At 38.5% G+C, this 13,746-nt stretch overlaps 2 protein-coding genes across 4 annotated transcripts in view; one reads left to right on the top strand and one right to left on the bottom strand.

The window, feature by feature from the left end:
• LOC105228065 (anaphase-promoting complex subunit 2) overlaps positions 1-13,746 on the bottom strand; it is a 172,713-nt gene that overhangs the window by 11,250 nt on the left and 147,717 nt on the right. The window lies entirely within an intron of this gene.
• Positions 1,902-8,605, top strand: LOC125777148 (uncharacterized). The gene is made up of 3 exons (XM_049451401.1): positions 1,902-3,556; positions 3,615-3,886; positions 3,968-8,605. Exon 3 carries the CDS (start codon positions 5,671-5,673, stop codon positions 6,625-6,627), a length of 957 nt encoding a protein of 318 aa, XP_049307358.1. The 5' UTR covers positions 1,902-3,556; positions 3,615-3,886; positions 3,968-5,670; the 3' UTR covers positions 6,628-8,605.

Raw genomic sequence — 13,746 nt, 5'->3', positions numbered from 1 at the left:
AAGTTTACTAGTTTAACCTCCTTTTTTCCGATTTCTCTCCTCAATTCTCCTCGTGGCAATCTACTATATCCGCAAGATATAGAATTAGAATTTGCTCTTCAAAATCAGTACAATTTTATCTGACTTCCCTAATATCAGTCACCAAAACTATGCTGAATTATTTAGTATTATTTTTTAATTCCTACGATTTTTCCGTTGTTACGTCTTCCTTTTCTAAAATCTTATCCCTCTTATTCCATTGGTTCGGTTCTTCGGGCACGTCAATTTCTTCCTCTAAATCTAAGTTATTACATATTTGTAAGAAACATCATTGTAATACACTTACCGTTAATAATATAAATTTAATCTGTGCAGATAGTTTTAAGTTCCTTGGCTTAATATTAGACTCAAAGTATTCATTTAAGCAACATTGTCAATATGTAAGAAAAAGACTATTTGTTACCAACATCTCCGATAAAAAACATATTGCCTGAATCGGGACTGCCTTTTTAAAAAGACAATATGGAAGACAGCTTATATAATCTCTATCAACAATGATGATCCTGCTCAGCTTTTAATGAACCCAACTATTATCCCACCAGTCAGCCGAAAGCCTATGATGCTAGTGCTGCGTACTATAGTTTATATAATAATTTGTTTATTATGTAAGCTTTAATAAAATATAAAATATAAAAAAAAAAATATTTTAAAAATAAAGATTTCTTTCTTAAAAAACCTGGGAAAAGTGTAAAATGTGAATTTGTTCAATTATTTAGTTTATTTTGAATTATTTGAAGTGAAAAATCTGCGTAAAGTGTGTTAAAGCAGTAAAATAGCTTGTTGTTGTTGCTTTTGAACTTTAAAGTCGATTATCTCGTACTCTAAACGTTTGCGGTACCTATATTTTTAATCAGGAGAAGTTCCAAGCGTAGCCAAGGAAATCGGAATTCTGCCAGAGCCTTTTTGAGATTCATGTAGAATTTTCTAAGGTAGTTACTTATTTTAAATGGAAAAGTTTTGTAAAATTAGACAATACACGATTTGGTATGTATACAACTCGTGTCCGACTTACCCTTTTACTACTTTCTGGCGGTTTGGTTGTGTGACTTTTAACGCTGTCATTTAATTTTTCAGCATTACATCCAAAACTGATGTTTGAAGAACATTCATCATCTTCGGAGTCCTCTTCATCATCATCGTCATAGTAGGTAGAATATTGTTCAGGGTTTTCGGTGTTGCTTGCGTCATCTTCTAAAAAGTATACATCATCGCTATGTTCAGACAGAGTTCGCTGTCGCTGTTTCCAGTAACTGCATCCTAGGTTTATCGGATGAGTATTAAAAGCACTATCTTTCACTTTATCGTTACCGTCTTCAGGTATTCTTTCATTTTCTCTTGTTGTGGTTTCCATTGGCTTATTATTAGGAATTTTATTCATATCCTTACAAATCGGCATGCTAAGGCCGGATATTAGTTGGGCAAGCAAGTTTTGTGCCACAGGCTCCTTGAACGGTGATTTTATATTTACTCGAATAGCACTCTGTGCAGGCACTTCACAATTAGCAACGGTGTCACAGGTATACGAAAACGATTTTAACGACATTTTTATGAAATTTAACTTAGATACAGTACTTAAACTGCATAGATTACAATTTGACCAAATGAAAAGACTTTTTCTATCTAAATTATGACTTAAATTAACATTTTTACAAAAGTTTACTCCTGAAATGTTTAATGCTAACACATTATTAACACATATGTTTGCTTTCACTTCATTAAACACGCAAATAACTGTATTAAAAATTACAGACTTATTTTTCAGGTGCACAAACTCAAAAGCTTTATATACCCAAGATAGGTGTGCTGAAAATATATTATTTGATTCAAACATGTGACGAATAATCATTTAAACAATTCTTAATTATTAGCCAATACATTATTATTCTGAGCAAAACCAAGTAATTCAATTTCCACTAAAAATTGTTAAATATCGCACTTCAAGGACAGAGTTTCTTATAAATTTCATCAGCCTTTTTATGTCACCACTTTTCGAAAGTCACCAATTTTGGCAGTTGACATGAATTTATTACTTGATGTTCATCAATATTATTTGTTATAAATACACGGTATTCCAATAGTTGAATGTCAATTATGTTTACAATTCCAAATCCACTGCAACACAAAGAATTTGTATACATTTTAAAATGAAGCTATTCTTATTTTAGACTTTTTCAATTTGGACTCGCAGTCGATAACTTTTACCTAGCATGCACATATATCGATAACTTTTACCGTGTGCCGTGTTCAAACGATGCCAGTGATAGTTGCTGTTACTATTGCTATTTCTACACACGATAAATACAATATGGGGATTCTCTTGCTCTTGCAAGATTGCACGATGACACAAAATGCAAAAATCCTATGCCGAAATATGCAAGGACAAGAGAGCACCCACTGCAGAATCTAGTGATATACATATGCACGGCTGACCCCTTTTGCCACAAACCACTTGCTGGCACAAGAAAAGTTCCCAATCAAGTTATTCAGAGCTGTTGAGGAAACCAGTGATTTGTCTGACTTTTCTGAATGTGTGAATTGAATTCATAAACATTTTACTGATTTCAAATAAGATGCATTTGATATGCAAATTCAAACACAATCACTACATACGTTAATCCATTACTTTTTATTTGTTTTCGAAACATACACATGTATTGGCTTTTTAAGTCCATAAACCATATCATGCGATCATATGTACTACGTTATTATCAGCTATCTTCGAAGCGCCAATTCTCTGTTTATTCTGCTCTTTTGTAAAAAAAGACAATTACAAGTTAAAACAAACACACAAAACACGTTTTTTAACGCAAAATAATATGTCTCTGTGAAGAACGAATCATACCGTGCGATACTGTACTGTGAAACAGTCTCAAGTCTTTAAATTTGAGATTTTAAGTTAGAGACAATTTTTGAGACTTGAGACGATTTTGCTATTCTGTAAATGACAGTCACAAAATCTATTACATTTCATTATTCAGAGATGTTTTTACACTTGAATGAAATTAAATATGTAGATAACATATATTAAATGTTCTATAACATAGTCAAAAAACATAATCATCAATAAAAATAAAAATATATGTTGACTTTGTTTCATAATATTTACGAAATTTATGTAAAATTGATTTATGTTTAACCTTTTCGTGTTTGAGTTGCTTACACACTATAAAAAACCACAATCGATTAATATCTATGATGATCTCTATTCAGTATATTCAAAATGGCAGACAAGAGTTCTTTTTAATTTTCTGACCTGCTAATTATCAGGTCTCAAATGCGAGGCAATATTTTGAGACTAACAGCCCTATTCTGAAAAAAAAACTCTCAACTGAGTTGAGAGGAAAAATTTGAGAGATTTCTTGGGAGGCATATTTTGTGAGGCTATTCTTGCTCAAACCTCATAAGAAAAAAGCTTAAAAAAGTCACCACGTGAGGTAAAAAGCTTTTTGCTGTCAAACAGCTGTTTGAATAAAAATAAGCAAACAAAAATGTACACACAAATGGATAATCAGCATATGTAAGTAATTTTGTAAATTTTAAATATATATATATACAATAATTTCATATATTTCTAGGCGTACAAAAACGGAGAGGACAACTCAGGAGCAGCTGCAACATTACATAATGTTTTGCAAGCAGCATCCTGAGTTGCAACGGGGGAAGCTAACTCCGACCAACCCTCAAGGGCTGCAAATACTTTGGGCGGAGTTAGCAAATAATTTAAATGCCCTGAGAAGTCCAACTCGGAAGGCACATGCGCAAGCGACTGGTGGAGGCCCTCCGATAAATGGAATGACTGAATTCGAGGAGCAAGCAATTGCCGGGTGTTGCGACTTTGGGTCACCAGGTAATATTTTAATTTAATATCTGTCGGAATATATATTTTATTATTACATAAGGCAATAATTGGTCCGTTTTATACTTAAAGGTTTTGCCGTTGTATTTAAATACAGCTCAATCTCCAGCTTCCTCGCCAACACCAACAGTCACATCGCCTGCTCCAGCGCCCTCACCAACAGTCGCATCGCCTGCTCCAGCACCCTCACCAACAGTCGCATCGCCTGCTCCAGCTTTTCCTGTTCTATCTATAAATCTTTCTTCCCCACCATCACCTAGAGATTCCTTATCTCCTCCCATCTTATCTTCTCCTATGCCATCGCCTTCTTACATCCCTTCTGAAAAATTAACTGCAGCGAAGATGCTTGGAGCAGTGCTAAAAAAATGGAGGATCGAGAAAAGCGAGAAGAGAAGGCCATTGCTCTACAAAGGAAATTTGGTAAGAGCCACCCCCGTAAAAATACGCCAGGAAACGCAGATCAAAAGATATACTCGACTCCTGCACATCATGCGGCACCTATTCACCTATAAAAACTTTACAAAGCGATTTTGGGAATCGAATTGTATTTATAAATGTTGTGTGTTGCATAGTAAAAGGATCGCTTTTGTCTCGTAAACCCTTCAAAACTTTTCTCCTACCCCCCCGATTCCTCCTCAACAATTGCCGCATACACAAAGAACAGTTCCTCCATGCTAGTTATAACACTCAAATATTTAAAAAAAAACGTTAAATATTGATGTAAAACAAAACAAACACAGATGTTTTGTATTATGCTTAACGTCATAGATATTTGTGATAATAGTGAGCATTTGAGCTTTTGAATTTTCGCCGGCCTACGGAAAACCTCACAAATAACAAAAACATCACTGTAGTGAGGTTGATGAATTTTGTGAGGGCATGAGAATAGAGCTGTAACGCTAGAGACTGTTTAGTGAATAGTAACTAATCGATGGAGTCATGTGTAGAAGTTCACGCAAGTGAGGAAAGTTCTCTGATCGCCATTCACTTGGGAGTGGCCAGAAACGATTCTTCTACATATGACTCAAGCAGCTCACTACTCCCGGTCTTTGACCAAGTATCCTCTGGGTAGCCTAAGAACATCCCTTTGAAGCCGAGCTAAAGTGAGAAGGCGAAATATCCCCTACTTAGGGTTGTGCGCTGGGTTTGGGACCCGCCACGTAAAAAAAACACCCCCAATGAAAACCAACAATCAGCCTCGGATGAGAGACCCCCCTTTTGATGACGACCATGGCAAACGAGTTAAGGACTACGAATTGAGGGCATGTACCTGGAATGTCCGGTCCCTTAATTGGGAAGGTGCCGCTGCCCAGCTGGTTGATGTCCTCGTGAAAATAATGGCTGACATCACCGCCATCCAAGAAATGCGATGGACGGGACAAGGACAGAGACGAGTAGGTCCTTGTGACATTTACTACAGTGGTCATATAAAGGAGCGCAAGTTTGGTGTGGGATTCGTGGTGGGAGAGAGACTACGTCGACGGGTACTATCATTCACTCCGGTGAAAGAACGTCTAGCCACAATCCGCATTAAAGCGAGGTTCTTCAACATATCGCTGATATGCGCCCACGCCCCGACGGAAGAGAAGGACGATGTGACCAAAGATGCCTTTTATGAGTGCTTGGAGCGCACTTATGAGAGATGCCCCCGCGACGATGTCAAAATCGTGCTTGGCGACTTCAACGTCTTTGGCACTACGGTCGGTAAATTCAGCCTCCATGAGGAAACATCCCCAAATGGGTTGAGGCTGATCGACTTCGCCGGGACCTGAAATATGGTTATCTGTAGTACTAGATTCCAGCATAAGAAGATACATCAAGCTACCTGGCTGTCTCCGGATCGAAAAACCACCAACCAGATCGATCATGTTGTGATAGACGGAAGACACGTCTCCAGTATTTTAGATGTGCGTACGCTTCGAGGTCCTAACATTGGCTCGGACCATTATATTGTTGCAGCCAAAATTCGCACCCGCCTCTGTGCAGCAAAAAACGCACGCCAACAAACACAAGGAAGGTTCGACGTCGAGAAGCTGCAATCACAACAGACAGCCGAACGATTTTCTACTCGGCTTGCACTCCTGCTCTCTGAGAACACTCGTCAACAACTCGGTATAAGGGAACTGTGGGACGGCATTTCAAACTCCTTACGTACAGTTGCAACCGAAACCATTGGTTTTCGGAAAGTGCAAAAGAACAGCTGGTACGACGAGGAGTGCCGTGTCGCAGCGGAGAGAAAACAGGCTGCCTGCCTCGCAACGTTAGGATCGACCACAACACGTGCGGGATGGGATAGATACCGAGAGTTGAAGATGGAAGCGAGACGCATTTGTAGACAGAAAAAGAAAGAGGCCGAAATGCGTGAGTACGAAGAGCTTGATAAGCTGGCCGACAGGGATAATGCTCGAAAATTCTACGAAAAGATGTGGCGGCTTACAAAAGGTTTCAAGACCGGAGCATACTCTTGTAGAACCCCCCAAGGTGATCTAGCCACCGATGCCCAGAGCATACTTAAATTATGGAGGGAACACTTCTCCAGCCTGCTGAATGGCAGTGAACGCACAACGCCAGGAGAAAGCGAACCCGATTCCCCAATCGATGACGATGGAGCAGACGTTCCATTGCCCGACCATGAAGAGGTTCGAATAGCAATTACCCGCCTGAAGAACAACAAAGCAGCGGGGGCCGATGGATTGCCGGCCGAGCTATTCAAAACGGTGGCGAAGAACTGATATGGAGCATGCATCAGCTTATTTGTAAAATATGGTTGGATGAAAGCATGCCCAACGATTGGAATTTAAGTGTGCTATGCCCAATCCATAAAAAAGGAGACCCCACAATCTGCGCCAACTACCGTGGGATTAGCCTCCTCAACATCGCGTACAAGGTTCTATCGAGCGTATTGTGTGAAAGATTAAAGCCCACCGTCAACAAACTGATTGACCTTATCAGCGTGGCTTAAGACCTGGTAAATCAACAACCGACCAGATATTCACCATGCGCCAAATCTTGGAAAAGACCCGTGAAAGGAGAATCGACACTCACCACCTATTCGTCGATTTCAAAGCTGCTTTTGACAGCACGAAAAGGAGCTGCCTTTATGCCGCGATGTCTGAATTTGGTATCCCCGCAAAACTAATACGGCTGTGTAAACTGACGTTGAGCAACACGAAAAGCTCCGTCAGGGTCGGGAAGGACCTCTCCGAGCCGTTCGATACCAAACGAGGTTTCAGACAAGGCGACTCCCTATCGTGCGACTCTTTCAATCTGCTGCTGGAGAAAATTATTCGAGCTGCAAAACTTAATCGAGCAGGTATAATCTTTTATAAGAGTGTACAGCTGCTGGCGTATGCCGATGATATTGATATTATCGGCCTCAATACCTGCGCTGTTAGTTCTGCTTTCTCCAGACTGAACAAGGAAGCAACGCAAATGGGTCTGGCAGTGAACGAGGGGAAGACGAAATATCTCCTATCATCAAACAAACAGTCGTCGCACTCGCGACTTGGCTCTCACGTCACTGTTGACAGTCATAACTTTGAATTTGTAGATAATTTCGTCTATTTAGGAACCAGCATTAACACCACCAACAATGTCAGCCTGGAAATCCAACGCAGGATTACTCTTGCCAACAGGTGCTACTTCGGACTGAATAGGTAATTGAGAACTCTCTTGACGAACAAATCCAAACTCTATAAGTCACTCATTATCGCCGTGCTGCTATATGCTGCCGAGGTATGAACGATGAAAACATCTGATGAGTCGACATTGCGAGTTTTCGAGAGAAAGGTCCTGCGGAAGATTTTTAGTCCTTTGCGATTGGCCACGGCGAATATCGCATTCGGTGGAACGATGAGCTTTATGAGATATTCGACGAGATTGTCAGAGTTCAGCGAATTAAAAGACAACGGCTACGCTTATATCATACTCGTATGTATGTTTTTCTCTATAACTTGTGTTCTGCTAACGATTTGACATTCTAAATTTAAACGTAAAGGAGAGTGTGCCCATGTTTGGAATTTCCGATAGTTTCAAGTTCTATCAGGACAATGATCCCAAGCACTCTTCGCTGATTGCAAGGACCTGGCTTCTATATAATTGCCCCACAGAAATAAAATCTCCTGCCCAAAGCCCGGACCTTAATGTTATAGAACATCTGTGGGACGAGCTCAGTGGCAGGGTGCAAAATAAAAGGTGTTATTTTATCCATATAATTTAGATTTGACAAAACAAATTACCAAATAATTTCAAGATTAGGCTTACCCGACTTACGATGGGAGCCACTGTATGTGCTTAATGCTTTAAGTGTTTGATATTTGACATCTAAGCATCTTGTTCTGTTTGGAAAAGTGTCAACAGATACCACTGAAGAATTTTCGATTGAGAAAGCTTTAAGAATTTACCCAACTAATGACCAATGAAAAATTCTCCAGAGTTTTTAAGATAAAGGGTCTGTTATTTATAGGATTAAAACACAATACCAACTCATTGATGCTACACGAAATTTAGGTAAATATTATAAAACAGGAGTGTTTAAATGAGTTACGCGTCCACCCACTCTACCCGGGAAAAACTGGCCCATCCTAGTAAGATACAGCTAATATACCACAGTCGATGACACCATAACACATACATTACCACACAACACAACTCACCACGCTTCTACATCAACCAAACATAAAGGATGGTCCGCTGAGCAGGTTCAAGATCATTCGCTACCAACATTCGCCACGTCAACAATTCGATCATAAACTTGCGCATATACACTACGCCTCGTCGACATCTCACGATTCGTCTCTCACAATTCGACTACGTTCTCAACTAAGCCGCGTCAACGCACCATATAATTGGATCTTCGCCAGATTTCGTCTCAACCCGGTTAATTTTAAGAAACATTTGTGTAAAGTTAAATTATTCTTTAATAAACTACTCTTTATACTACACGCTTAAGTGATGCGGCGTTTTTATCTATTTGTTACAAAATTAAACATGGTCCTTCGAGCCAAAGTGACAGGCACTATGGATTTTTAAACAAAATAAATTAAAAGAAAATACAGTGCAGAGCGGTGAAGAAGTGGCGAACAATCAAACAAACAAAAAAAAAAGAAACTGTGCAGTGAAAAAAAACAAAGTGCAGTGACACCAAAAAGAAAGTACATATGTATGCACATATACAAATTTACACCTAATTAAAATAGACTTATGCATACATATGTAACACAAAAATTACGAAAAGGAGACGTGAACAACACAAAAACGAAAAAAACATAAATTTGTACGAAATTTGAGATCACCGAAAAGAGTGCGCTAAAGTACAAAAAACAAAAACCAAAGAAGCAGTGCAGTGAACAAACAAAGCAAACAAAAAACAAAGTGCATTTCTAATATAGAGCTACCAAGCAGTGTAAGAAAACAAAAACACGGTGAAATGTTCAAACATAAGTAACATACATATGTATAAAACAGAAAGACACAAAACAAAAAACTAAGTGTGGTAACTCGGCAAAAATATAAGCGTACAAGTATATGCAACAACAACTGGGGTAATAAAACATAAACTTACACAACTAAAATATACCAAACAATTTCAGCAGGCACAAACAAAACCCCACACAATCGTTCGCGAAAGCGAAAAGAAAGGTAAAACAGAAATCGGGCGCGAAAAACCAAAGCACCAATAAAATAAAATTAAAAACGGGCGCGATAATTACAACAAATGAGCAAGCAGCGGCAGAAGGAAGTAGCCAGCTGGAGCGCAGAGAGAGGAACAAATAGCAGAAGGCAGCAATATATGCACATACATACACCCTGCAAAGCATACCATACGAGTACAAAGCTTAACGGGAAAGAACTGAAAAAAGGGCTGGTACTACCGAAGTCCGAAGTACAATCGCGGCGGAAGGAAATCAGTTCCATTACTTTCCGGACAAACTGTAGACTTACTGTAGTTTAATGTCGAAAATTCGTACAACAGATCCACGAATCACCCCAACCATATACAACTCGTACTTGTAATAGGGAGAGGAAACATCTTATTTAAGTTAAAAAAGATCGTGGCCAAGCAAACCTTACTACCTCTTTTTTGCAGTGCTTTTACAATTACCGCGATTTGGCTTAAAAATTAAAATATTGTATATACCAGAATAGGAAATAATTTTAATTTTTATACTATTTGTTATAAGGAAACTACGATAATAGTAATAATTTTTTTTTATATTTAAATCAGAATCTTTATTTTTTATTTTAATTTTTTAATATTCGAGTAAAATTACTGTTATTTTTTGATATGATATATTATTGAATATTAAATTTAAGGGTTTAGGGGTCATCCATAAATTACGTCACACGAATTTAAGGACTTTTTAACCCCTCCCCCCTCCTTGTCAGAAGTTGTCACATTTTGAACTAGCCCCCCCCCTTTCGTGACGTCACACATTTTCCAATTTTATGGATTTATCAAAAAAAGGTTATTCTATTTATTCTTATATTTATTGAATAATCTTTAATAAAATCGACATTTAGTTAAATATTAAAGTACAGACAGAACGAATGACTAGTCAAGAATTAATAGATACTTAAATATGCTAATTAAAAATACAAAACATAATTATCTGGTGTCCACGGACTTTTGACCCACTCCTTTATATCATTTACTACTGGTAAATCAGCCACTTCGTTTTCGTTCTGAATTTGGATGTCAGGAACATCTTTCGTCTCAAAATCGTCTTCTTCCATCCATAAAGCATCGTCATCATTCATTCATTCGGGCACGTCCAGCCGCAATTCTTTGAGGACGAATTTTCGCGATAGGTAAAAGCTCTTGTTTTTTATGTGATTGTTTGTGTTGATTGGTGGCTTAATATGAAGAAAAATATAGGCCACATATGCTACACGATCTTTAAAATAAGTATGACTCGACACTAGGGCAATAACTATCATATGGAACTTGTTTCAGATGGGATGATGCTTGGAGATTTAATAATATCTGTAGTAATAATGGAGCAAACTTAGCGTCGTTGTCATCACTCCCTGTGACTCCATAACCTTCTGATGTCTGTTTAATTAACACAAGTGGTGGTAAGTATCCTTCTTTTAATAATTTCCAAAGACTACAACGTCTTACACCGCAACACACATTTAACTATTTGTAAAAAATATTGTGACTCACGTACATGATTAGCTTACCAAGTAGCATTATTTTTCAACATCATAGCCTGTCAATATCCAGTCCAGTAACAGTTGGTGCAACACATTCAGCAACGACTGGAAAATTATCAATGACTAACTTGCTCCAAATGTCAGCCAACACATTGCCCGCACTTTCGAAGTTTCGTTTTTCTAGATCTACATAAGTCAGTAGTTCGATTACTTGAATCAAGATGTGACCTAAAATCATCATGATTTAATAGTATACCAGCAAGTTCGCGACTGAGAGGTGCCATGCGTGGTTCAACTCTGTTAAATGCAAATTAATTACGTCGTTTGTTTTTGGGCAACCACGGCCAACTGCCTGTGGGCAACTGCCTCGTTTTCTTTATTACATTTTCTTAAATACAATATTTTGCTTAAGCCTAGATACAAATATTAATCTTACATTCTAGGAAGTATATCTACAATCCACTTGAGATAGGACATATGTAGGATAGGACATATGTTACAAGTGGAAAGATTCATCTTACAATCTATGAGTTACATTTTTGGACCACCTAAGGCGAACAGTATTAGCAAAGTACCATATGGGTTACATATTTATAACAGAAATAGAATATGTTCATGTAATATGAACTGGTGGTATTAACTCCCCCACCTCTAAATTGAACTAAAAGCCTCTTGCTCCCTGGATATCCTTCCCTCTCCACATCATCAACGGAAATTCAGTCATTCCGGAGCAATGACACACTCAAGCCCCTTCTTAACCGGAATGCAACAGCACTCTGTATGACAATCAGGTCCAGAGGGGGTGTACCTAACAAAACCTGCATAGCATCCGTTGAGACAGTGCGGCATACAAGCAATCAAGCAAGCATCATACAACGCTGGATTGAGAGGAGTTTTTGAGACCCCAAGGCGGTCGTGGCTGCTTCTCACCATACAGTGGCTCCATATGTGACACAAACCAGCCACGATATATGGTGCGGACAGTACGACATCCGAGACCCCAATCACTCCTCAAAATGCGTCTTATTTTGCCTACGGTTGCCTGTAGTCGCTCCTTCACATTCGCCAAGTGTGGAGTAAAACACATCCTTTCACTCATGGTCAGCTCCAGATATTTGACTTGCGTCACATATCTGATCCTGACTCCATTCACACGGAAAATTGGTTGACGAACCGGTGACAATCTGCCCTTAAGGAGCATTGCCATCGTTTTCTCTCCCAATATGTCAATCCCCACACCTACACCCCAAGTATTCACGATCTCTAAGATATGTCCTCCCGCCCGCTGAATGCCCGCTCTAGTTCAGACCGCGAGCGACCTTCGACCATAAAAAGAAGGTCGTCCGTATTCGCACAACACTTACAGAGTTGCTGGAGCTGCCCAAGCAGAGTGTTCATCATAAGATTTCAAATATATGGTCCACAGATAGAACGCTGCAGGCAGCCACGAACAACTCCAATCTCCACACGACAAGAGAGGCCTTTCTGTTCGAAAAATAACACCGCAAAAGAGTAAGTAGTAACAGTCAAGCCAAGGACATATTTGTTGACATTCTCCCTAACGGCATTCTGAACATAAAACCATGCATCCTCTATTTGGACCTTATCAGTGTGACTTTAGCCCTGCAAAATTTACTATCGACAAGATTTTCAACATGCGCCAAATCTTTAAAAAGCCCTGTGAAAGGAAGATCGCCACGCACCACCTCTTCGTCGATTTAAAAGCCGCCCTCGACAGCACTATGTTCCGCAAACCTAATTCGGCACGAAATGGTGCAAAAGAGCTCAATAGAGAAGGTATAATTTTCTATAAGAGTGTACAGTTCATTGTAGAAATATAGAAGTCACCTGATCGAAATAGTTGATTTCCGTCACAAAGATTGAAATAAAAGGACTTAAAAATCGATAAGAGGTTTTTTGGGTGTTCGGTTCCCCAGGAGGCCTATTTTCACACATATTATATACATATACAATACTAAACAAAACTACTTGTTATAATTGAAATAAAAATAAATATAACAAGAAAAAAACGTTAACTTCGATTGCACCGAAGCTAATATACTCTTCACAGGTGCATTTCTTTTAGTAACTATGTGTTCATTTTGTATGGATTTTGTATATGCTATAGTAATCCGAACTGAACAATTTTTTCGGAGATTATACTCTTACCTTAAGCAGTAATCCATGTCAAATTTTGTGAAGATACCACGCCAAATGCGAAAGTTTTCTAAACAAGCCCTTGATTACGATGGTTCAGTTTGTATGGCAGCTATTTGCTATAGTGAGCCGATCGGAACAATTTCTTCCGATATTACATTATTTCTATGAACAATAACTCATACCAAACTATATATACCCTACTGTGCTATATATCGGCAGTTCCCACAAATGAGCAGCTTCTTGAAGAGAAAATTACGTTAGCAAAATTTCAAAACGATATCTTAAAAACTGAGGGGCTAGTTCGTACATATACAGACAGACGAACATGGCTAAATCGACTCAGCCCAACATACTGATCATTTATATATGTATATACTTTATAGGGTCTCCGACGCTTCCTTCTGGGTGTTAAAAACTTCTTGGCAAACTTAATATACCCTATTCAGGGTATAAAAATATCATATGAAGCGTTTTAACAATACAATAATAATATTCAAAACAATTTACTTGTAAAAGACTTTCAAACAAAAACA

This window comes from Bactrocera dorsalis, chromosome 3 (genome assembly GCF_023373825.1).
Source record: "Bactrocera dorsalis isolate Fly_Bdor chromosome 3, ASM2337382v1, whole genome shotgun sequence".
Classification (NCBI taxonomy): Eukaryota; Metazoa; Arthropoda; class Insecta; order Diptera; family Tephritidae; genus Bactrocera; species Bactrocera dorsalis.
The sequence above is the reverse complement of the archived record's forward strand: the minus strand, read 5'-3'. Positions and strand labels throughout refer to the sequence as shown.